This window comes from Barbus barbus (genome assembly GCF_936440315.1).
Source record: "Barbus barbus genome assembly, chromosome: 43".
Classification (NCBI taxonomy): domain Eukaryota; kingdom Metazoa; phylum Chordata; class Actinopteri; order Cypriniformes; family Cyprinidae; genus Barbus; species Barbus barbus.
Genome location: NC_136721.1, coordinates 4,239,714 through 4,264,201, shown reverse-complemented (window position 1 = coordinate 4,264,201; position 24,488 = coordinate 4,239,714). Strand labels below are relative to the sequence as shown.

General features: G+C 38.3%; 1 protein-coding gene across 2 annotated transcripts; it reads left to right on the top strand.

The window, feature by feature from the left end:
* The first annotated feature begins 1,144 nt into the window (after positions 1 to 1,144).
* LOC306862497 (CREB3 regulatory factor-like) lies at positions 1,145 to 19,400 on the top strand. Of its 2 annotated transcripts, XM_079405317.1 has the most exons (9): positions 1,145 to 1,271; positions 10,117 to 10,323; positions 10,412 to 10,537; positions 11,246 to 12,449; positions 13,926 to 14,120; positions 14,341 to 14,530; positions 14,738 to 14,811; positions 15,016 to 15,138; positions 16,444 to 19,400. In XM_079405317.1, the coding sequence occupies exons 2-9, from the start codon at positions 10,207 to 10,209 to the stop codon at positions 16,560 to 16,562; spliced, it is 2,148 nt and encodes a 715-aa protein (XP_079261443.1). In that variant the 5' UTR covers positions 1,145 to 1,271; positions 10,117 to 10,206; the 3' UTR covers positions 16,563 to 19,400. The 2 variants fall into 2 exon arrangements, with proteins under 2 accessions (XP_079261443.1, XP_079261444.1); XM_079405318.1 differs by lacking the exons at positions 10,117 to 10,323; positions 10,412 to 10,537 and having other exon boundaries at positions 1,176 to 1,271.
* The last annotated feature ends 5,088 nt before the right edge of the window (positions 19,401 to 24,488 follow it).

Below are 24,488 nucleotides of genomic sequence, written 5' to 3'. Positions count from 1 at the left end.
ATTTAACCATTTCAGTGATATTGACATCATCATAAATCCTGTGCCACCACAGAGGCTTGGGATAAAACTTTTAAAACCATCTATTTTTTCATCGCCTAGCAAACAGCTCTTCACTCTCTGCTTTTGTGAATTTTTTTTTTTTTGGAATATTGTTAGTTTATTGGTTGTTATTGAGAGAGGTCAATAAATCAGACAATAACTCAATAACACAGATATCAAGATCTGAAAAAAGTATTTCTTACTCTCTGAATCAATCACAAAATGCAATTATGTATGCTTGCACCGAAAATAAATAACAATATTAATTGAAAATAAATAAATAAATAAAAAATACTGAGAAAAAGAGACAACATTTGCACATACAAACACTTACAAACTGGCAGGAAAGAAAAACAAATCAGGGGTGAGGGAAGTGCAAATACCAAATGCTAAAAAATAGTTATATTAGAAATGTATTTGTCATTTTAAATTTAAATTTTTATTTATATTTTATACATATTTATGTATTTAATGCATGCATTCTATGCATGCATTAAATACATAAATATGTATAAAATATAAATTCTATGCATGCAAATAAATTCTATGCATGCAAATATAAATTCTATGCATATTCTATGCATGCATATTACTGTTGCATAAAAAAGTCACTCCAGGCATTCGATACACCCTGGATGCTTCTCCGAGATTCCTGAAGAGAATACTTGCTGGCTGCTTTTCCATCATAACCAGGTCAAAAAGGTCAGTTTTGTAACATTCATACAATGGCACGACAAAGCTAGCACTAATTTATTAAAAAGCCTTAAAGATCACGAGAAAGACATTATATTAATTACAACATGTTGTAACATAATACCAATACATTCATAATATAATTGAATATCATTGTATATTGCAGGAAAATTTTACACACAGGTCAGCCCAAGCTTGCCTGTGTCCCAATGTGCATACCATCCATCCTAAACTCTATGTGATAAACTAGTATAAAATAGTAATTTTCAATACTATTTAGGGCAGATAGGGTGGTTAGTATGCACATTGGGATGCAGGGCTTGTTTTGGGTAAGAGCGAACGCTCGTCTTGATTGGCCAGCGGAGAAGCACGTGACAAGGCAGTCACGCGCTTTCCAGGAACCCGTCAGGAAGAAGATAAACAAAACAAACCAGAGAGGAAGACGGCGTGGATTGAGAAGAAATGACATGAAGTTTTCCGAAAGACGGATAAAATTGGAATTAAAACCTTTTTTGTACTAGTGTATGGGTAGCTTAAAGGTGAGTCATCTTTCTGACCATGCCAACGCTGTGACGTGTGTGAGGATAGTTGTTTAAAGATGATAAAAACATTGTCTCTTGGAGTTAGCTCTCTGGCTAAGTGTCGCTAGCAGAGGGGAGGGACACGGAGGCCATAGTGTGAAAGCTGCGCTCTAGTTCCTCATTAAAGCCTAACCTGTTCTCGGCTGATACAGCGATATGCTGTGTGTTTTTGCAGCTTGAGCTGCACGTTTGTTCTTTCAGATCAATATTTTTTCCCGTGGTTGCTTAGCTGGCCAGTCATTGGTGCAGGAGATGTTGCTTGTTCGCTTTCAATTACTCGAGAACTTCTAGAACATTACACCTTTTGGAGATCTCCTCCAGTTGACACACCCTTTATTAATAAGCTGATGATATAAATCAAGTTTATAAAGTAACGTTATAGGTTCTCAGAATTGAAAACTACTGCTCTAAGAGTTCATTATTAGGCTGGATTTCATTGGTTTTATGAAATCCCTGGATGAACTTATGCATTCAGCCACATTTCAGACCATTGATTGAAAGTTGCGTATATCTGTTTATCAAAAATATGTTACACTAAGGTGATCTGATACATATATGAGGTGATCAGTGATTTGTAAACTTTATTCTATGTATTCACAGATGATTTTACGATGCCTTGCTAGAATTAAGCCCATTAAGTCTGTAAGGGTACACGCCCCCATCAGCGCGATGCAAAGTGAACTGGAAACACGAGTCTCTGCGGGATCTAGACTGCGTTTGGCACATAGATAACTATCCGAAATGATTTTAAACTGTTTTGGTTGTGCATCAAAAGAAACTCGAAAGCTTTAAAACGCAGTTTGTTTTCCGTTTGAACGAGTCGTTTTATCGCAAAATGATTTGCCAGCTGCGTTGTGAAAACTTAAAAATCGAGTGTTTGTGTGTAAACAAAGTTTATGAGGAGATAATGCTTTGCATTCCATCTGTTTACGTAACATGAGGGAGGCCTGCGATATTGTTTGTTGCTCGTCGACTCAACCAAGCGCTACGAGGCGGGGCGTTTATGCGTAATTGTGCTTGATTGACATCGAGTAGGTGCAATCGTTTGCTTGTGGAGGCGGGCTGTGGATTTGCATGCAGCCAATCAGAAAGCGCCATTACGTGGGCGTTGGCGCAGAATCGCTACGGGTTAGGTTGACGCTATTTGTTTTTGAAGGGGGCCATGTTGAGTTCAGGGTGTTGTGAAGTGTTACTAGGTCAGAATATAATACGATCTCGGCCGTAATGTGCAAAGTACGATAAGCGTTTCATTTTATATGTTTCATGCAGATGTGTCTAATCGGCGAGGTCTCAGAAGTGTAGAAATGTGAGCAGACGAGAGCTGTTTATTAGTAGGTCATTCTGTCTTCATGTAAACATTGCAGGGGTGGTCATCTATAGGACAGATGGCATTACATCTGCAAGGTTATATTTGCAGTTTATTATTGCAAGCGCATGTGAAGCCTGATAAATAGACAAACAAGTGAGCAATTTTGAGTGACAGACAGGGACTTCATTCAGAGGCCTGTGCTGATAGTAGATGAACATGTATTATGGCTGGATTTAATGCAGCTTGTTTCTTTTGTAAAGGTTCATCCTAATTTGAATAAATGAGCAATTATGTTTTATTAGCAGATTTATTGTGAAATTAGTTTAAAAAAATTAGTTAACGTATTTGATAATTTTACATAATTTTTTATTTTTTTTTGCTTTGAAAAATAAAATAAGAAATTAAAAAAAAAAATCTTTACATACAACACGAGATTATAATGTCTGTATTAGAGATAAAGCATTAGTGTTTTCAGTTGATGAAAATAGTTCTGAACTTTATTAGAAACTTATTCAAATATAATAATTACCCGTTAATGTTTTGTAATTATTACAATAATTAAAATAAATAAAAATAGTTAAGCTTTATTACTACTGACTGCTTTAATATTTTATAATTTAAAATAATATACAAAAAAAGGATCAAAATAAAATCAACTTAATTTCTCATTTTTAAATGGCACTGTTACATATCCACATGAAGTGAAGTGACATACTGCCAAGTATGGTGACCCATACTCGGAATTCGTGCTCTGCATTTAACCCATCCAACGTGCACACACACACAGCAGTGAACACACACACACGGAGCAGTGGGTAGCCATTTATGCTGCGGCGCCCGGGGAGCAGTTGGGGGTTCGGTGCCTTGCTCAAGGGCACCTCAGTCGTGGTATTGAGGGTGGAGAGAGCGCTGGACATTCACTCCCCCCACCTACAATCCCTGCCCAAGACTCGAACCCGCAACCTTTGGATTACGAGTCTGACTCTCTAACCATTAGGCCACGACTTCCCCACATGTTTAAAATATATATATTTTACTTTACTCTTACGGTTCTTTTGTAAGAACAGAGAAATGTTTGGAAAATTTCAAACCAAAAAATGGGCTATTCCTTCACATTCATTGCACTTTTTATGCAGTATTTGCACAGTGTGTTTTCTGAAACATGTGCTCAGAAGACCAAAAGCAATTTTTCACATTAACATAGGTGATATTAACATCATAACGTGTTGCAATAAACTCTATGTTGAGTCCGTTACCTGTTATATTTACTTGGAGAAAGCCATTCAATGCACAAAGCTTGTTCATTAGTCAACCAAAAAAATAATACTAGAAAGGAGTGCACCATTTCAGTTGTTTTTCAAAGTGCTTCAGTTGTCCTTGAGGGCAAGACTGAGAGCCAGGTGTTTGCTTCTGTGTAAGGAGTGCTGTTGCCATCCCAGTGAGCAGAGACCTCTGACATTTGCGGAGTAAGTCTGCATTTGAAGGCATGGACTGCAAAATGCAAGCTTGTTTGTAATTAACTCAGACTGTCCTTTTTAAGATGCAGACAGACCTTGGAGCTAATAAGACGTCTAAACTTCAGTCTAAGTTAAATATGAATTGTAATAAGCTGTAGACTGTCTCATGTCATACTTCCTGTGTATTAGTGTTTGTAGCTGTAGCATAAAGGCCACCAATTTGATCACAGCACGCCTACGCTTAAGATTCTTTAGCTTGTGCATAACAAAGCGGCGGCCTGTAAGTGCTCACTGCAAAAAAACTATGGCAAAGTTAAGTTTTCGTTGTATGAACATGCAAAACTTTTATATTTACAAAATCTGAATAGTTGTCATGATAAAATATACTTTATTTTTAATATTGATTACTTTCATTTAAAACCTCTTTGGTAGTTTCAAACATTTCTGTTTAGTACAACTACTGCATTTCTGGTAAACTTACATATGAAGCGTTTATTTGCAAAAACAGATAACTCCGTTTTTTACAATTTTCAAAAATCATGTTTTTTTTATTATGTCATCATGTTTTTATTTTGTTAGTTAGCATTTTTTTTTAAAGTTATTTTTTAACCTAGTCACAAAAACAACTGCAGTTTGATTGAGATTAATTACCACATTTTTTGCCATAAGTCAAACATATTAAGGTTCTGCAATATATAAATATATTGTGGAAACTTAAATTCCTGTAGAGCTGCTTTGCAACGATTTGTATCATAAAAAGCGCTATACAAATAAACTTGAATTGAATTAATTGGAATGCACAATGACAAAACATGATTTTTGAGAATTGTTAAAAATGGAGTTATCTGTTTTTGCAAATGAACTCTTCATATATTATTTTACTTTTATGATTTTCAGTTAATGCGATTTATCTAAAAATTGATTTGGCCTAATAATGAAAGTAAATAAATAATAAATAATCTCGAAAGTGTGTGCATGATGCAGAAGAGTAAACCTTTGTGGTTTTTGCACATAATGCACAGCGTTCTGTTTTACCATGTTTAATGTGCGCATTGATCAATGTTTATATGAGAAGAAAAGAAATGAAACCTGTTCGTCATATAAAGCGATCATGGATTAAATTAAACCATTTCATCGATTCATATAGATTGCTTTCAAAGATTTGTGTTCCAAAGATGAAAAAAGTCTTATGACTACATTTTTGGGTAAAAATGTAAAGTTGATTTTGTTAATATTTTATTCAATATGTTAGATCAGTGGTGCCCAGCTGGTTAGAAAAGCAAAATAAATTAACTTTAAACGGGAGGAGAAAGTGTTCCCTTTGTCTTTCAATAAAAGTCAAATTATTAATCTCTTGCTTGGTAGAAAGTAGAAACCAGACAAATTAGGCAAATACAGGTTGCGTGACGTGCCCTTGTCTTCCATGACAACATGGCAAATGAAAGAACAAATTGGACTAGATTACATTAAATACAGGTTCGCTTGCAGTGAGGGAAAATATGATTTGTGCGGACCATAATGTGGGTGCTGAGAGCATCCAACCAACTTGAATTCAAGAGGTATTTAGAAACCAATGCTTTTAATTTTTTTTATAATAAATTAACAATTATACAAGAACATTTCAGAATTTTATTGCAATGATCTTTTTTTGTTTATAAACAATGATTTAGTGTGTCAGGTTGCCGCTTGGTGTCCACAAGATGGAGCGTTTCTGTATTTGTAGTTGTTTCACTCAAAGAGCACTGGTAATAAACTCTTTACCTCTCTTCTTTGACCCACAGTGATGTGTCTTATGCTTTGTTTGAACTGTATGTTTATGAGTCACTGTGCTTGGCTTTTCAGGAACTAGGCGACTGCAGCAGATTGTAAACATACTTGACCGGAAACAAGTGACCCATATTATTTTAAATTGGAAGTATGTCACGACACAGTGAAATTAGTCCCTCAAAAGGGTTGATTTTGAAATTAAGAGACTCTACAAGTACATGGACAGGCTCATATGTCATCCATTATGTATTATGTGATCCATTATGGTTTACTTGACAGGTGTGTTTTATAATATCTGAGGTCAATGTTACTTTGATTTGTGTCATACCGACTAAAGTGCATAATAGTGCTAATGAGTAGCCGTCAGTGAATATGGTCTGAGACCGTGTAAGGAGTTTTAATAAAAGTAACTTCCTTTTCACCTTGTCAGCCAAATCTTTGCTTAGATCAGTTGTTAGTTCTCAGCTAGTCTCAGCCTCAGACATCATGCCCATGGAACATTGGCTGAACGTCTGATGCATACGGCACACAAAAGTGGAAACACTTAGTCGTCGGATTGGTTGAATTATACAGGATTTCCAGGTGACGTGCTTGTAGCGTTCTTTAACGTTCCATCTGGAAACAAAGATGCCATGACTCCAAACCCCCTCACGAAAGAAGAAAGACGTTTACAACTGTGACGACAAATGCTTATCAGGATCAACTAAACGCTGGATTTTCAAAAGTTTGTGGCATAGAATCTTTAAAATACATCCGAGAGTTTTACGACATGAAGCGCAACTGCCTCCGGCAACCCGATTCGATTCCCAACTCATGGCCCTTTGCCAATCCCGCTCCCCGCTCTCTCTGCCCTATGCTTTCCTGTCATATTTCCACTGTCCTATCAACAATAAAGGTATAAAAGCCCCCAAAATAGCCCCACCTCCCCCCAAAAAAATATCCTGGCTCTTCCAAGCTTTATGATGGCAGTGAATAGGGGTCGAGATTTTGATTTTGAAGCCCAAAAAGGTGCATCGCTTTGCTTCAGAAGGCCGTTATTAGGGGTAATTTTCATTTTTGGGTGAACTATCCCTTTAACGACCCCAAACGATAGTGTGCAATATATAATTGTATTACAGTAATGGAAATCATTCTCTTTTTTCTAACTAAATCAATGCTAATTAAATTTTGATTTTGTGATATTCCTCACTGAGGTGAAACTTTTCAAAATCAAACTGGGATTCGATTGGCTAACCTCAAAATCCATCAATTGCCATTTTGAAATGACGTTTTTCAGCAAGGGTATTCATTGGAAAACCATCATTTCAAAAGCACCGGTATCATGTTTCCTCTGATCTATTGTCTGTTACTCCCAGATCCTATTGAAAGACCTTTAATTTCAGCCGCTCAGGGACTTGTATTCATGAGAACAATGCTTGTTTACTACACAAGACAATCCGTATCAGCTGCTCTGTTTCTCTTTCTTTTGGTTCCATCTGTCCTTCTATATTTTCACGTCGTCAGACGTGTTGCTCTTTGTCCTTTGTAGGCTAGCATATCAAAATGAATATTGGTAAATAACATGTAAATCCTGATCTCTTCAGTGATACTGTACTGCGAATGTAGGTCTGCTGGGTAGACGTTCCATCACATTGCCCTCCTTATAGCGATCATGCTGAGATGAGTTATCACAACAGGTGGATATATATTTTGGCAGGATTGCTCATACAGAGAGCCTGTGCCTCTTCCTCATTTCGGTTTCCAAATGCAGATGTCTGATCACTCTACCAGACAGAATTGCCCCATAAGGTCCATTAACAACCCAGTCCCAGTTTTGACCGATGTCCATGTTGGTTGTTGTAGGAGTGCTCGATGCAAATCAGTAGTATTATTGCTCATACTTGTGTCCTGTTCACATTGACAGCATGTTTGTCGCTGGAACCTGTCAGTTCACTGTACCTTTCACTGCGTTTACGTTCCTACATTCCTGTTCCTGGAATACACCAATCCAAAGATTCTATTCCCACCACAGAATCCCATCCTTCTTCCACCCCAAAGCTATGAAGAGCTGCTGGGATGATGTATTTTTGTTGGCCAAAACCCAGAAACAAGTTAGAAATTTAGCACCTATGGTTGTATTGTCATGAACTCAATGTTTTTTTTTATTGGTTTTGGGGTAAATGCCTGAAATAAGGTCTCTGGTTCACACAAACTCAAGATATTTTTGTTTTATTCTGCAGCTTAAACAAAACAGTGTTTTTAAAAGTTTAAGCTTTTTTTCAATTGTCTTGGGACTACAGAGGTCTGGGAAATTAAAAGTCAAACAGTAAACTCATCTACTTGTTCACATTTACAGATGTATTGTGTTTATAATGGCACTCTTACTATTCTAACTCAAATTTCAGGGAGAATGTGTTTGTTTTTTAAATACAGTCTTAAAGAGTTGTCGGAAGCTTAATGTCATGTGACTGTGGTGTAGTTCGTTTATATCCTACGTTTAGGTTTTTATGTTTGACGATTGCAAGGTTGATGCTAACTTCTGGTTTGACCTACAAAAATACATCTTCACTGTAGCACAATAGTCCATTGGTAAAGACAGGGTTTATGACTATTCACTTAGGTGCCTGATTAGTATTAATTGGTGATTGGGAAAATTTTTAAATTAATGTATTTTAAATATAAAACGGCTAAAGGTTTTCTGTTCTTTGTGCTTTCTGTTTGCCTACTAGCTTAGCATAAAACGAGGTATCTTATGGCGAAAAACTCCATATCCATTGAAAAAGTAGCCTATGTTCTTAATAGTATGAATGTGAAAATACAAGTTTCCCACTTGGAGTTACGACATTGAGATGGCATTTATATGCGTTCAGCTCATAAATACAATCTTTTTTACATGAATTGAACGCACCATATGAATCTGGGCGTACTAATTAATTCACATACTGTTTATATTTGGAAACTACGTATTTTCAGATGCAAGGACTGTTTTCTTTTTGCTCAATTTGCATTATGCGGTGTGTAATCTCATATGAACAAGAGTTATGAATGCTTGAATCAAACTCTCGGTATCTCGCAGGAGATGTCAGCCCATGAGCTCTGCTGACTTTGACTCTTGGAACAAATAGTACCAAATGGAGTAGTGTTCATTTGCATGAAGTTAAATTTAAAAGTTAAACTCCCACATCCTGTTGTCAGTGGTTAATGTCGCTCATGTTGTCGGAAACTGGGAGCTCTCATTGAAAATTAATGACTACAGGTCACTTTGTCGCTGTACATTGCTTTAATTGTATAACTCTTCTTTTGGGTTAGCGAAAATAATTATACTTCAAATTGTGTGGCTTGTTGAAGAGGCTTGGCCAGTAAGTAACTACCCTAGCAACTCCTTAGAAACCACCCAGAACAACCTAGATACCTCTTAGCAATGTGCTGAAACCCAACCAGAACGCCCTAACAACCAGTCAAAGTTTTGCACCACTCACATTTTCTTTGCAGAGTTTAAAAATCGAGATCTTTTTTGTAGCCTATCGGTGAGTAAGCAGTAGAATAGTGGAGTGCTGAAGGGAAATGTTTTTCAGTGTGTTTTTTTTCTCACTCTGGTTCTGTGGGCTGTATGCAAACCCTGCCGTGCACAAAGCCAAAGGGTGATAAGACGCTTATTTGACTCGCTCGGTGCACCAGGAGGAAATGATGTCATCAAGCACAAGAGAGACAGGATTGTTTTGCTCAGCGCTGAAGCTGGCCAGCACAAGCCTCACATGCTCCGACGTATTTCTGTTGATTTGTTATGCAAAGAGTGTCCAGCATTTTGGGTCTCGCCGCCTATGGCTGTCTGTCTGTCGAGGGGAAAGGGTTTTATTTTAAAAATAGCTCTAGTGTTCGATGCTCTTGCACTATTGCCGCCCAACAATCTGACATGATTTAAGGCTCCCTTCTGCTCCTCCATGGATCTCATGCAACCTCCCTAACTTTTTCGACCATAGCTGAACCGTTTTAGGAAAACCCCAGTCTTTCTGCGGATGTTTGCAGATGCAAAAAAGCATTGATGTCAATGAGACGAACCTGTCTGTGGCTGTTCTAATGTCAGCACACACTTGTTTTTGACAGCTGTTTCCTCCGTGTTTCATAGTCTGTGCCAGTTCACAGCTTGTAAGTGACATTTTGTTTATAGACTTGCTTTACCAGACTGCGCAGGCCGAGTGTCCTGTTTTGTGCACCGATGTTTGTGCAGATAGTGTGTTATTGTAACGTTTGTGTTAGCTAACTGCTCTCCTGTTCTGTTTTCTTTCCGCAGACAACAGTCAAGTGAGGAGGACAACTCAGCCACACTTAAATGTGCTGCTAAAGCCTCCATATTGAAAACAAGAACTCTCCTTTTTTTTTTATGCTTAAAATCAAATTTCCTCCAGAGATTGACGAAAAGATAAGGCGACTGAGACAGGGTAGATGGCAGAAATGTTTCCATCAAGGAACTGAAGATCTGTGCTCTGCAATGCCTCAGGTATGGGCCCTGTCTTTCATATTTAGGTGCCCGTTGAGGTAGTTTGAAATAGGTGTCATGGGATGCTTCTCTTGCTTTCATCTTACAGCCCAGCATTAGCGGAATGGATACTCCCTTTGGGGATGCCTTTCAAAACTGCTCTTTTACTGACCAGGCACTGACCAGCACAGACATGTTGGCTAACAGTTCTGACCCAGATTTCATGTATGAACTGGTGAGTTCATACACACAGTATTACTCTTTCAGGTTTTATTCATACCTAGAGGCTTTTCACACTACAGAACCTATGCACATGGAAAAACAAGATCTGTTCTACTAATTTGTTCCTTTGTGGCCATGAATTAATCATGTAAATTATACACAATTTCTGCCTGATAACATATTTTAGAGCTGATCATAACTAGAAAAATGTATATTCAGTGCCCATGGTTTTTTAAATTGTTATTAATTTGCATGACTTTTCCAGGGCTAGAGATCACACAAGTCATCTTGGGGCCACTTGGACGTTTGCTGAGGCCCCCTATAGTGGGCCCCAAACTCTGAGCATTTTATTACATTTAATTCAATGATTGCATATTGTGTCATATATAAAGTGACAAACTGACAGTATTATTTTTGCGTGGTGTTTCAGAAGATAGCCGGAAGTCATTGTGGCAACATTTCCAGAAATGGACAAGCAGTCATTAAACCAGGCTGCATGCTGTACTTGTCCAATAAAAGTTACTAACCTCGTAAATATGCAAATAAGAATGTTAACACAGGGCTTACAAAAGACTAATGTGAAATCTTGAAACCTGACAACCCAGAATTAATTACAAACTCAAGGTAACGTCTAGACAGTGTAAAAGATGGAACAAGATTACGCAGGGTTATGTTAATGTCAACGGGTACAAAGTTGAGTTACATTTTTGAATGTTTGCAGGATCGGGACATGACTTGTCGCCAGAGCCCTAGAGGAGATATTTTCACAGTCGGAGACTGCAAAGACTTGGACAGCATGGATCATCTACCTGAGCTGGGAGACAATGACCCTGCTTACAGCTCAAACTTTGAGCAGTGGGACACGTACTGGGAGGACTTGACTAAATACACTCGCCTCACCAGTTGTGATATCTGGGGCACCAAGGAAGTTGATTTCTTGGGCCTTGATGACTTTTCCAGCCCTTACCAGGACGAGGAGGTGATAGGTCGGACACCCACCCTGGCCCAACTCAACAGTGAGGACTCCCAGCCAGTTTGTGACACTCTTTACCATCCGGACTTGCTGGTGGGTCAAAAGCAGCTTTTGTTTCCACCTCCCACCGTGGCCAAGAAGACCAACAAACTCAGCAGCTCTGCAACCAGCGCCTCATCGAGTCGCAACCCTCTGCCGGACTTCCCAGAGGGATCCCAGAAAGCTACCTGGCCTGTTGCCTCCAGCACTGACGCAATGGCCAAGGCCCAGCTTCAGGGCCCTAGCAAAGCCTCACCTGCACTTCTGGACAACATGGATTACGTTCGCAAAGCCAAGGTGCGCATCAGCGTTCCAAGAAAGCCTATACTAGAGAGCTCCACCCAGATTAGTGTTTCTGCCTCTCTTCTTATCCAGGAGCACGAGTCGTCAGCTTCGCAGGTCAGCGAGGACCCAGTCATCGTCGCTGCTCACACGGCATCCTCCATTAGCTGCGAAAAGAGACTGGAGACTCCTAAACGAGAGGTACCAACTTGTCCTGGTCCAGAAATAGGGACCCTGAGGACGGTGCCACACAAACTCAACTTCCAAGCAGCTGCCGGCAGTGAAACCTTGCTCACCGTGAGTGCCCTTGGATCCGACGCGTCTGCCGCTGACAAAAAGAAGGAGGAAGAGCACAACTACTCCTTATTCTTAACCAGGGCCAGGCTGGCAGGGAAAGCGACTGCTGAAATGGAAGAAGAGGAGGAAGAAGGCGAAGAAGAGGAAGAAGAAGAGGAGGAGGCAGAGGGATTGGATCTAGACGATGAAGAACATGATGAAGGGTTTGGCAGTGAACATGAGCTCTCAGAGAATGAAGAGGAAGAGGAAGAGGAGGAGGAGGAGGAGGAGGAGGATGATGAGGACTATGAGGGAGACAAAGACGACTACGTTAGTGATGCATTCTCAGAGCCAGGTGCGAAATTACATGTTTTTGTTGATGCTGTTGTAGCTAAATGCATAAAAACTAGGGATGCATTGATAATGATACTTATATCAATACATGCTGTGCTCTATATTCAGACCTTTGGAGGTACAAAATTCAATGCCACCAAGTGAGTGAACCGTAGCATAAATATCCCTACAACTGAGTGAGCAGGAAGAGAGAATATATAGAGTTAATTCTCCTAGAATGTCATTGCTCTCGAGTAGCATTGGGAAATCCAGTTCATTTTAGGACTTAGCTACTTGGAAAGTGCATTGTAAGGTTGTGAGCAGATAGCCAAGGGGAAGTGAAAGTAACACATGATCTTATCCAATAGTTTGTTATACATAAAAATGACAAATTACAATCAGATATTTTGATGCCACCCAAAACCAAATGCATGTATAGGTTCTTAAAGTGATTGAATTTATTTTTGGAGCATTTTGGAGCTAATCATTTTAGACATTTTAGACAATGGGGACCAGGAAGTGTTTGGTTACCTGCATTCTTCCCTTTTTTCAAGAGATAGTTCATCCAGAAATTAAAATTCATGTTGTTCCAAAACCTTAAGACTTTAATTCCTGTGTTTCATTCAGATCTTTTTAAGATGCGTGGTTCCAAATCTTTTGAAAAGACTGCTTTATAAGATGAACAGATTTAGTTTAGGCATTTATTCACATATTGTAAACCCTGATCAACCCACGTACATAGAGAACATTAAATATGGTAATCAGAATTTTAACTGTACTTGCTTGATGTTCAAGAGAAAAGTCTCATTGGTTCTCGTGCATCATACAAGCATGTTTGAGTTTCCATTTACAATATTTGATGTCTGTGGAATGCCGCTATTTAGATAGCGAAGTAAACTTGCAATTTTTTATTTATTTCTTTTAAATTGCAATGTGCATACTTTACTTTTGTAAAACACTTTTGTCCAGTGCATATGATTATAAGGTTTGGATTTGCCAAGTAGTGCAGACTTAGTGACGCCCACTAAGATGACAGAAAACATTTAGATAGGGATATTTGAAGTATGATAATTTGTGACAAACTCTAAGTGTTTCGTCCTCCACCCATGCTGTTGGAAACTGAAGAGACCCAAATTTCCACCGGTCAAAAACAAGAATTGGAAATGCCACTCACTGGCTGGTTAGCTAGTCAGCTTAAATTTTCATCAGTCTCACTGGACTTGAAAATGATAGCATTACTGAAATACTGGTATACATGACAGCAATACCAAAACAGAAGTATCAGGGCTCGTATTTAGTATTGTGTGCATCCCTAGTGAAAACTGCCCTGATTTTAAACTATGACTGTGTTGAACGAGCCCTTGTGACATGTTATGGCTGAGTTGAGAATTATGATTGTGCATTTTCGAGTTTATAATGGTTTAGCGATTCTGTAAATGCAAGATAGGGAAAGATCATTGTTCTTTCCTTCTTCTCCTCATTAATATCTTTTAAACAGGATGTGACACTGATATGGTTGATGATGTCAAAGGCCTGACGGCTGGAATTTCTAGGAAGAGGGGAAAGCGTCGATACTTTTGGGAGTATAGCGAGCAGCTCATCCCATCCAAACAGGAGCGCATGCTGAAACCCTCCGAATGGGACAGAGACACACTTCCCAGCAACATGTACCAAAAGAATGGCCTGCACCATGGTGAGACATTCACTGTCCATTATATATAAAATCTATGCACAAAGAAGGGACTGTTCAGCTTATGTTATAATTACAGCAGATCACAGTATTTAACGCTTTTATGAAATGTAGAAAATTCATATGGACAGAAGTAGCTTTTACTAGCTGTTTTAATAAAGATCTTTTAAAGTCTTAATTTAAGCCTGAAACATTTAACGTAATGTTTGTCTGACTTGTTTAGGAAAATACACACTGAAGAAGTCACGGCGGACGGATGTGGAAGATCTTACTCCAAACCCTCGAAAGCTACTTCAGATTGGCAATGAACTCCGGAAACTCAATAAAGTCATTAGTGACCTGACGCCGGTCAGTGAGTTACCCTTAACCGCTCGGCCTCGGTCTCGAAAGGAGAAGAACAAGCTTGCGTCCAGGTAAAGCCATATTGCTTATTACTTGAACTGCTACTGCTTTGATTTCTTAAAGCTCACATCCCAACATTATCTCTTAAACCTAAAATCCTATATAGTAGTACCGTTATAGATTATAGAGTAGTTAAACTACATTGTGTACAGCACACCAAATGACTTTTTAGCAAAATGCTCTTCTTGATTCTTCTTTGTGTGTTTTTTCTTCCTTAGGGCTTGCAGGCTGAAAAAGAAAGCTCAGTATGAAGCCAACAAAGTCAAGTTATGGGGCCTTGGAACTGAATATGGTACATTGTTTAGACATGGAAATAAATTTTTGAAGGAAGTGATTGTGTATTGTAGAATGTCTCTGTCTTGACCAGATTGAGTGTAACCACTTTGCTTCCTTTTGAAAGACTAGTTTTTAAATCAGTTAAGTTTTTGTGCATAACAGAGCAAACTTGCCAAATATGCCAAGAATGAGACAAAGATATGAATATCTTCTTTTTCAGATCGTTTGCTGTTTGTGATCAATGCAATCAAAGAAGAGATAGTCAGCAGAGTTCAGGATATCTCGCATGACAAAGGAACAAGCATGACAGAGAAGCTGGATAAACTCATTGAGGATACCCTAGGTAAGAAAATGTTCTACATTGCATTATTATTAACACTTGTAAAAGTGCTTCTAGAATTAACATTGCAGATGCAAATTATGTGTGATCTTCTACAAGCAAGTTTCTCCTCAAACACACTACTAACAACAACCTGAGTTGCAAGAAATCGACTTGCTTTACGAGCATGATCAAGCTGAATCTTGCAGCTGCTATCCTTGTTCCTTCAAGAATTTTAAGAGCCTTTGCATTGTTTCACTCCGTGCTGTGACCTCTGTTGTATTGAAACTGTTTTCTGAAGACATTTTTTGTTAGCACATCACAATCAGCACATCACCACATGACATGACCTCATCCTACTGTTATATAAGCTACCAAAACAACTTTAAAAGAACATAAGATGAATATTTTTCAATGTTTTTTTCAACATGTTGGAAGCTCATGATATCAGCAAGGTTCTCCCACAAGACTGGAAAGTAAACAGCCCAGTAATCTTGCCTGTCCTATTGTAAAAATTGTATAGACAATTTAATTCAGTAACCCTCAACTGAATTCAAAGTCATTTAAAGGGCTAGTTCACCCCAAAATGAAAATGCTGTCATTTATTCCCACATTTTTCTTTGTTTTCAAACCCACAACACTTTTTCATAGAACACAAGAAACTCAAACGTGATTTTTAAAGTAATTTCCCGACAGCCATTCTTCATATAAACGACAAAAAGAACCATTAAATTTTGTGGCGTTTTAGAACAGCCTTTGGAGTAAGATGTTGCTTCAATGGTGCTTTTTTGTCATTTTGGAACATGACAGCCCCGATCTCCAATCAAATTCACTATATTGAAAAGAGTGGCCAGTACATTCTTCAGCATTTCTCCATTCTTCAAAAGAATAAAGTCATGCAGGTTTGCCACAGTATTTATGAAGGAATTTTCTTGTTTCTTTAAGATCAAGGCAGGCTACTTTGTTACTCTATTTAGTCTAAGCTCCTGGTCTGAAAATGTATACACATGACCAATGTGGCAACATTTTTGTACTTTAATGGAAATTCTAACAGTAGTGCTTTCAAATGATTAATCGCGATAATAAAACGTTTTGTTCACATAATATATGTGTGTACTGTGTATATTTATTATGTATATATAAATACACACACATGCATGTACATATTTAAGAATATATATTAATTATAATTTATATATATATAATATTAATAAAAAATATACACAGTACACAAACATATGTTACGTAAGCACAAACTTTGATACGATTAATTGTTTGACAGCACTAATTACTTGTATGGTATAATTACTTTCTCTTTTGTTTATACAGTGGAGCCACCAGTGGCCGGCCAGACTTCCGACTTTGTGAATCAGATCCTGGAGACCACTGGGAAAGGAGATCCCACCGGAGGGCTGGTGGGGTTGCGTGTGCCCACGTCGAAGGTGTAGTCACGCCGACCAGCACCTCGGAGCACACGCGAAGCCATCCGCGCCATTCTTGTCCCACACTGTAACGGCCCGACACTCTGCATGCCCATTTCACTTGGAGACGCATCCTCACATTTAAAGTGAATACATGCATACGATACCCACTTGTCCGTGCATACGTATGTGTATATTCACCTCGTGCACACCAATGGAAATGAAACTAGTAGTTAACCTTTGCACTCAGTAGTCTGTTTCCTATCATGTGTGCATGTGGCTGGTATCGATCAACAGGCCGCCATGGTGCAAATATTAAAAGCCAATATACGAGATACCTCCAACAAATGAGAAAAAGAGAGAGGAAAAAAGCTAAACAATGAGCACCAGTTCTTGCTGTAGCCATTTTCCTCTTGCGTCCAGCTAAATCTGTCAAATGCCCATTGAGAGTTTTGGGAAGCAGAGGCGCACTCTGCAGAGAAACTACGAAGGCATTCGATCATTTGATTTAGCGGTCAAAAAGGTGTAAATGCAGACTTTCCGAGTTTTTGAACATGGCGTGTACGATTTCACCCTCGTTAGGCCTACTTTATACACTTATTAGTCTCTCGACTGAGGGCGTAAGTGTCCAGGCGAATTCCTGTTCGAAACAATTGTTCGACGATCAATTGAGATGCACCAACTACAACAAAGCAAACACGAAGGAACACAAATTCTGATGTTTAACACAAAGTTACTGATGTTTGGTGTAAATATGTAGAACAGGGATGTTTCAAGAGAGTAGCATGTGAGGAAGCGGACCTCAAATGGTCTTTCCCCACAGATTTGCGATCGTCTCAGGTTGGAAAGAGAGAGAGAGAGTGTGTGAGGGTTTTATTTTCTTTCTTTGACTTGAGAAGATGGTCAGTTAAATCCTTTTTTGTAAATAGGCAGATTAATTAGTGTCCACTGGTGAATCTTTTCCTTTCTACACTTTGGTTGAAGTGCCCTCACGTCAAATCACCTTTGATGTTGTTTTGCAAATTCTCAGCGAAAGAGGCTTAAAAAGCTGAATCCCAGACTGGGTTTTGTTTATATTTGTACTTTATTCAAGTAAGATTCATTGTGCCTTGTAATCGCGGAGTTGAGGAAAAATAAAACTCAATAGAGAGCGCAAACGGACCATTTTGCAGAAAGCAAGAAGTCGATTGGGGGGGGGGGGGGGGGGGGTTGTGATGTATTTCAGCTCTTTAAAGATACTCTGAATGTACATAGGAACATGGAAAATATAGATATATGCCACAGAGTCTGTGCTTTGTATCATAAGATGGCTCTGGCAAATGTACTTTTTTCGGTACTTCGTTTAAGAGGGGATGGGGGGGTGGGCGCTGTCGTAATATAAGAAATATTCACATATGACAAAAACAAAAAATGATATTTGCACACTATATTTTGATTGTTTTGTTTTTGTACCAAAGACACATGCAACTTAAAATGGCAACTAGCCAGTCTAAGTAAGGTTTTGCACAGCTTACCTGACACCGTATTGAATGTAGGAAAAATGGTAGGGTCAGGGATTTCTAATGAACTGTGAAATTTGCTTGGGTCCAATTCTCTGCAGAAAGAAGCGTTCATTTGCATCCTCGTCGAATTTTGTACTGTTCCTTTTGTTCTCATATGTATTCGGTTTCCCTCTCCGAAGTTTTGTTGCGTATTTAAAAGGCGAGCTATAAAGTTAAGAGATGCTTCTATTTTGCCCATAGAAGATATTATCCCAAAACCAAAAGGTTTACTATTCTTCCTATAGTTGTAGAGGAGAGTGCATATGTCTTGTTTAGAGTTTGAATACGCATTGAGATGCCACCTTCTGAAATGCTGTTACTCGGCATGAAACATTTCTACGATTGTCTTCTTACTCTGAGTATTGTTGAAAGAAAAATTGAATTGCGTATATTTTTGTAGAGATTGCCTTTATATTTCCTTCCTTTCTTTCCTCTATGAAATGTTTCTGAAAGCACTTATCTTGCTAAGGGAAATAAGATGATCCTTTGCAAATTGTAGATTGTCAGTTAAAATCCTCGTTTAAAATTGTATTTAACACAATCTTATGTATGACTTATATATATTTCATCGGCTGTAACAATCTCACAATAAAAAGTCCAGGTTATTTTTAACCCAAATATCGAAAAGAAGAAAAAGCAATCAATTATATTCGTCTAAAGTGAAGCCTACAAAAAATGCACTTTACGTTCAAATTCTCAATACCGTAGTTCAAACAACTCAAAACCGTATAAAAATTTGATGCGTTATCGTGCTGTATACTTACAATTGTACTTGAGTAAATGAGAATTACTTCAATGAGAACTGAAGAGAAAATGTGCTTAACTGTGATGGAAAATAATGTCGTCCTAAAAATTAGGCTTCACTTTCATTGTGGAAAATAAAAGTTCTTATTTGAGTTTTTGTGAGATTTCCCTGCCACCACAATCTCAAGCTGCTGCGAATTTGATCATTCTGAAAAATCTCTTCCAGGTGGAATTGTTAGTAGTTTGCTCAAGGCCTTTTAAAAGTGACTTTATTCTTGATGCTGAAGCTTGTGGAGAAGGTTGTTTTTCAAATATCATTTTGATCAAAGAAGGGAGAATATTTTTTCCTTTAAAATCTAAATAAGAGTTTTGTAAAGCTATTTTTCTTTGCTTTTAGTAGCATAGTAAAGATTCTATATACCGTCCATTATGTTGTAACTTTTTTTCCCCGTTTTTTTGTACATAGACATGAATTTAAATTGATTCTAAATGTGGAAAATATACACGGTATATTATATATCTATAAATGCATAGTAAGTTCTATATTACATGTAAGAAAGCAAAAGCACTTTGTCTAGACAAAAAAAAAAAAAAAAAAAAAACAACTTCCCCCTCCCATTTGCTGCTAAACCGACCTCGTTTGAATGCTGCGGTGTGTACTTGACTTTTGCCATCTTGACCAGGGCAGTGTGACAGAGAGGTCTTGAGCGGAGACAGACGTTCGTATGTGTCTCATTGAGTAGTGAGGACTCTGACGTCACAATCTTCATTTGCCTTCAGTAGACATTTCCTATGGAAAAATACAAATTCTGCTTTGGATTTTTCTTCAGGTCGATGTACAGTGTTGACACATTCTCTCTGGCCAGAGATAGGTATTGATGTCGTGGATTTTTTTAAAGTAATTTTTTACTTACTGGGGGAAATCGGAGTTATTTGAAAAAGTAGCTCAGAGAAAAAAGAAAAAAAATATCTAAGTATCGCTGTACTGTAAGGCAGTTCCATTTGCCACGGGGAATCAATTGGACTATGTTTTTATTTTTTTTATTTTTTTTCGTCTTTAAGAACCCATCCATTCTTAAAAGACAGCAAAGCCATTTGTTATGGCGACAAAGACCGGCCTTTCTTGTGCCATCTACAGCTCAAAGCTTCTCCGAGTGGCATTAGCTCAAAATGATGATGATTGTCCTGTAAAATAAGCTTGATGGCAAGTGACAATGAGCATACGGAGATGGAAATGAATGTTCTGTCGACGGCCTGCTGTTTTGAGAGCGTAACTTGGTAGTTATCGTAGCGTGCTGTCGCAAGCTCTCGCATTCAACATGATGTTGTGAGCTGTGCAGTTTACCGTTTTACCCAGGGGACTCTGTGGCATTCAAACAGTTAAGGAAAAGAAAAAGCCAGTATTTTATCTTTCTTTCTTTTTTTTTTTTGCTGATCATGTTTTTATATAAAGAAAGATATTTAAAGAACGCATACACACACACACACACACACATTTGTATACGTGTGTTTGTTTTGCTTCATAGTGTGATTCGATATTAACATTCATATTGGGCTGTCATGAATTATGATTATTTTATAACCTTAGGGAAAGATCTGCCTTCAAAAACACAGATATATGCATCGAAAACAACAAAAAATACCAGTTCACAAAAAGTAAATATAATTCATTATTTATACAGCATTTCATATATTTTGCAGTTATTTAGCATCATATTATTTTTTCAAAGGGAAATAATGTAGCTTTCTGTTTCTGCGTGGTCTTTTAGTTTGCTTGTTGTTTTTTTTAAATCACCCATACCGTGAGATGCTAACGTATGCTGAAAAAAAGAGTAAGCTAGCTATTACATCCATTCTTTGATTGATTGATTATTTTTATTGTCTGCATGTTGTTGATGATTCAATAATTTTGGACGCAAAGCTGCTAAATCATGTTGTAAAGGTGTATAGAGAATCAAAGATCATTCCCTGTTACATTCAAGCTACGAGCAATGACTTTTATGTTGTAAACAATTATTTATCGAGAGATGGATCTTATGCCACTATCTTTATACCGCGGATTCATCAAACACAGTTCGATCTCAATATATAACTCACTTTGAATCCTTCCAAAATGGCTACAGAGCATTCAAACAAGCATTTACACCTTTCCTTTTCAATGGTTTGTGTAGATATGTGCTTGCTATATACTTATTGGTGCACTATGCAGGTTTCACTCTGTAGAAAGACAGGATGGTGCTTTAGTTTACAGCACTTGTGTTTTTTTAACAATTGTATCTGGTATTGTAAAAGTGGTTATCGATGGTAAACAACATGGTGACTAAGCTGAAAAATCTTTTGATAAGCATTTCACGGAAGGCGGCCTGTCTTATTGTTGCTAAATAAACATGCTCTTTCCAATGTATTTAACCTATTGAATGTTGTAGTTTTGTTTTTGGTTGTTTTGTTTGTTTGTTCGCTTTCCTTTTATGCTGTTGTTTAATGGAACTTGATGATGAATCATTTTACCATTCTGTACATTTTGTTACTCTGTATCTCGTGTAATTGTTTCAACTTGAGTGTTCTTCAAAAAAGTAGAAAAGACCTTTTAGAAGATGCAGAACATGCATTCCTACATATCATGACTCCAGCTGCTTGTAAATGTTCCATTAACAAACCTGTATGCTACACTCGATCCCTTTAGATATGATATTTGAAACCATGGATATGTTCGCATATACACGGCATGACTATCGTGCATGCTAACCTTGCTAAATTGATATTCATGGAGCTTTTGCAACAGACGTCGGGGCAGAAGAACGCTCTCGCCGTCTTTATTTGAACCAATGAGCACAAGTGGGGAAAAGAAACTTTGATACTTTGGTGTAAATCATCTCCATCGCACTCCGGCTTTCAGCTGAAAAGACCCACATTGCACTTGGTTTTACAGAATTTGCGATGTTATTTTTGAAATGATGCCTGCAAAATCAGGTGCCTTATTCAGACATGAAAGCCTAAACTTGATCTATTGACATTTTCTACAGAAACGAGATTTTGCCCATTATGCCAAGAATTAAATCATAAGATTCCTCTGAAATTCTCTCGAATTCTTTTTTTTTTTTTTTTTGGTTTGTTTTTCTGCTTTGTCGAGCAGTAAGCTTGCTTCAGATGAGAACTGTTGCTGCTTTGCCCTCGTACAGTTTTCATTGAAAGATGAATGTAGTCTTCCTTCAGTGGAGTTCAATATGATTAAACATAAAGACTGTGTCCCATACGTTTTGGTTGAGAGACTATCCAAAGAGTGCTGCAATCATAGACTCATTTTTTAAAATGTTTATATCATATATATATATGATACCAACAGAAGACTCAAATCTCACATTTATATATATATACATATACATGTGAGATTTCTTCTGTTTAGGTTCTGTTTCGTCTCTGCCTTTGTTTTGACCTTGGTAGAAGCAGGTAAATCCATTCGTACATGATACATTGTAACTTTTATATATACGTTGGACGTACGCCGTGGTGGATTCCTCCGAAGACCTCCGAGTGGAAGAAGCTTTGCAAAGACAATGTCAAACCTTGTCAACATTGTGTCCCCTCACCAACGCTCAAGATTATTGTGCCTCCCGATTCTTCTGGTTCTACTGTTCCTCAGATCGCCGGCTATGACCTGGAGCAGAGTCACTCACCAACGAACAGACATGGCCTTCAGCAGATGTTCTCCAACGAACAGAATCAAGGTTTTCCACGAACACAAAAACGACACACATTGAGGTGCGCATTGCTCGGCCTAGATTGTCCTGTGATGGAATTCGGTCGGGAAGTCTCGGTGGACCGGCGACCCGCCCGGTCGGGACGCTTTCCTTGCACTCAGTCACTCCCTCAGAGAAAAGTTGAGTCTTCTTTTGGTGGTTTCCGCTGCATGGCTCCCTTCTTGGCGATATGGGTGGGGGGGAAAGAAGCTCTTCGTTTTATTGGGTTCAAAAAACTTGGACATTGGGTAGGAGTCCTGTCTCACCGCCCATGGTGCTGAATTTCAAAATATGTACTTGAACACCCTCAGAGCTGTGACTTGGCACGCGCTGTCAGGTCCGTGAACTCTTGTCCTTCCCCGACCTTACGCTAGAAACCGTTCCGAAATAAAGTTGCTCTTACGACATCTGCTCAAGCCACTGCAACACCTGTGCCAAGACCTGACCCCACACCGGGCGCTCATGTTGGACTTGGACCGAACCAGTGGTCGGGCGGGAAAAGGGCCGTGCTAATGTAGCGGTGATAGCTTATTTTGATTGTCTGTTTGCTTGTTTGTTTATTTCTTTTTCTGTTGAGGAAGACATGGAGAGCTAGTAGGGTCACTTGGACTGTTGGGCCCAGAACTTTTGCACTGAAGTGCACCGGACTCACTCATATCACTACTCTGAAACCAACATTACCAAAAAGGTCGTCGAGGAATGCTCGCACCTGTCCGATCGCATACTTTTCTACACTGCAGTGATTTATATTCCCTTCCGACCTTTTGCCAAATTTGCATCGAGCGACTAAATTGACCTTCAACATTGGAAGCGGGTTTGCGAAAACGTAACCAGGGCCACCAAAACCTTTTAGTTTTCGATTCCTTTTGTTTCTTTAGTTTCAAAAATCCATACAACATTCAATTAACAACGATTGACGTTAAGTGTCAATTATTTGAAAAAAGAACTAAAAAAAAAAAAAGAAAAAAATACACAGTATGTGAACTTGTGCTTCTAATGTTGTATGGTATTCTACTTGATAATTTAGCATGGGATCCTTAAGTAGCTAGTACTGTGTGTGTACTTCCCTAGTGTAAAATCTTTCTCCTTTTTAAATTTTTATTTTGTATTTTTATTTTCTTGGTTCTAGTCACAGTAGGAAGGCTGTATTTCATTGCTAAGTGCTCTGTCATAGATCTCTTGGTGATATTCTTAAGCAAAACTCTGCAGAAGTGTATCCTACTGAAACTAACAGTTACTTGATCCTATTAGCAATGTCTATATTTGTAGTTCACATATATGCCTGTTCAAATACAATATCTTGACAGTTGTTCTATTTATGTTTCAGTGTTGTGCTGGGTTTTGACATCATTGGACATTTTCTTTCACTTTTCTTTCTTTGTTTTTTTGTTTTGTTTTTCTTTCGGCACAACTAGTTGGAGAACAGCTTGGTTTATCGAGCCTTGTTAGGTGTACAGATGTGAAGTAGGCTTAAAAGCAGTTGTGATTGATCTTCAAAATGTGTCTGTTTGTGTTATTGTGCCTCTTATTATTTGATTTCAGTTTTTTTGTATTATCCTTAATTGTCACTGCATTGTATCAGCCCTTGAGTTGGTACCACAATTCTGCTTGTAACCATGATAGTCTAATTCTATTATTGATTTTACTATCAAAATAAACATTAGAAACTGCAGCACTTCATCTGTTGTGCATTTTTACTAGATTACTGAACCCCGATAACTCGGTCACATACATTTAAATTGTGCAGGCAGTAGATTTGCTCACATGCTTCACAAATGACACGATTGGCTCAGTGACCCAGCTACCTCATTCTGTTCTTCCTTTCTTCTCTTCCTCCAATTCTTTCTCTCTTCCTCACTCAGTTCTTGGATGCCTGGCATTTCTGGCAACAGTCATGCATTTCGAAGTCAAAATGAAACCAACAAGCTTTC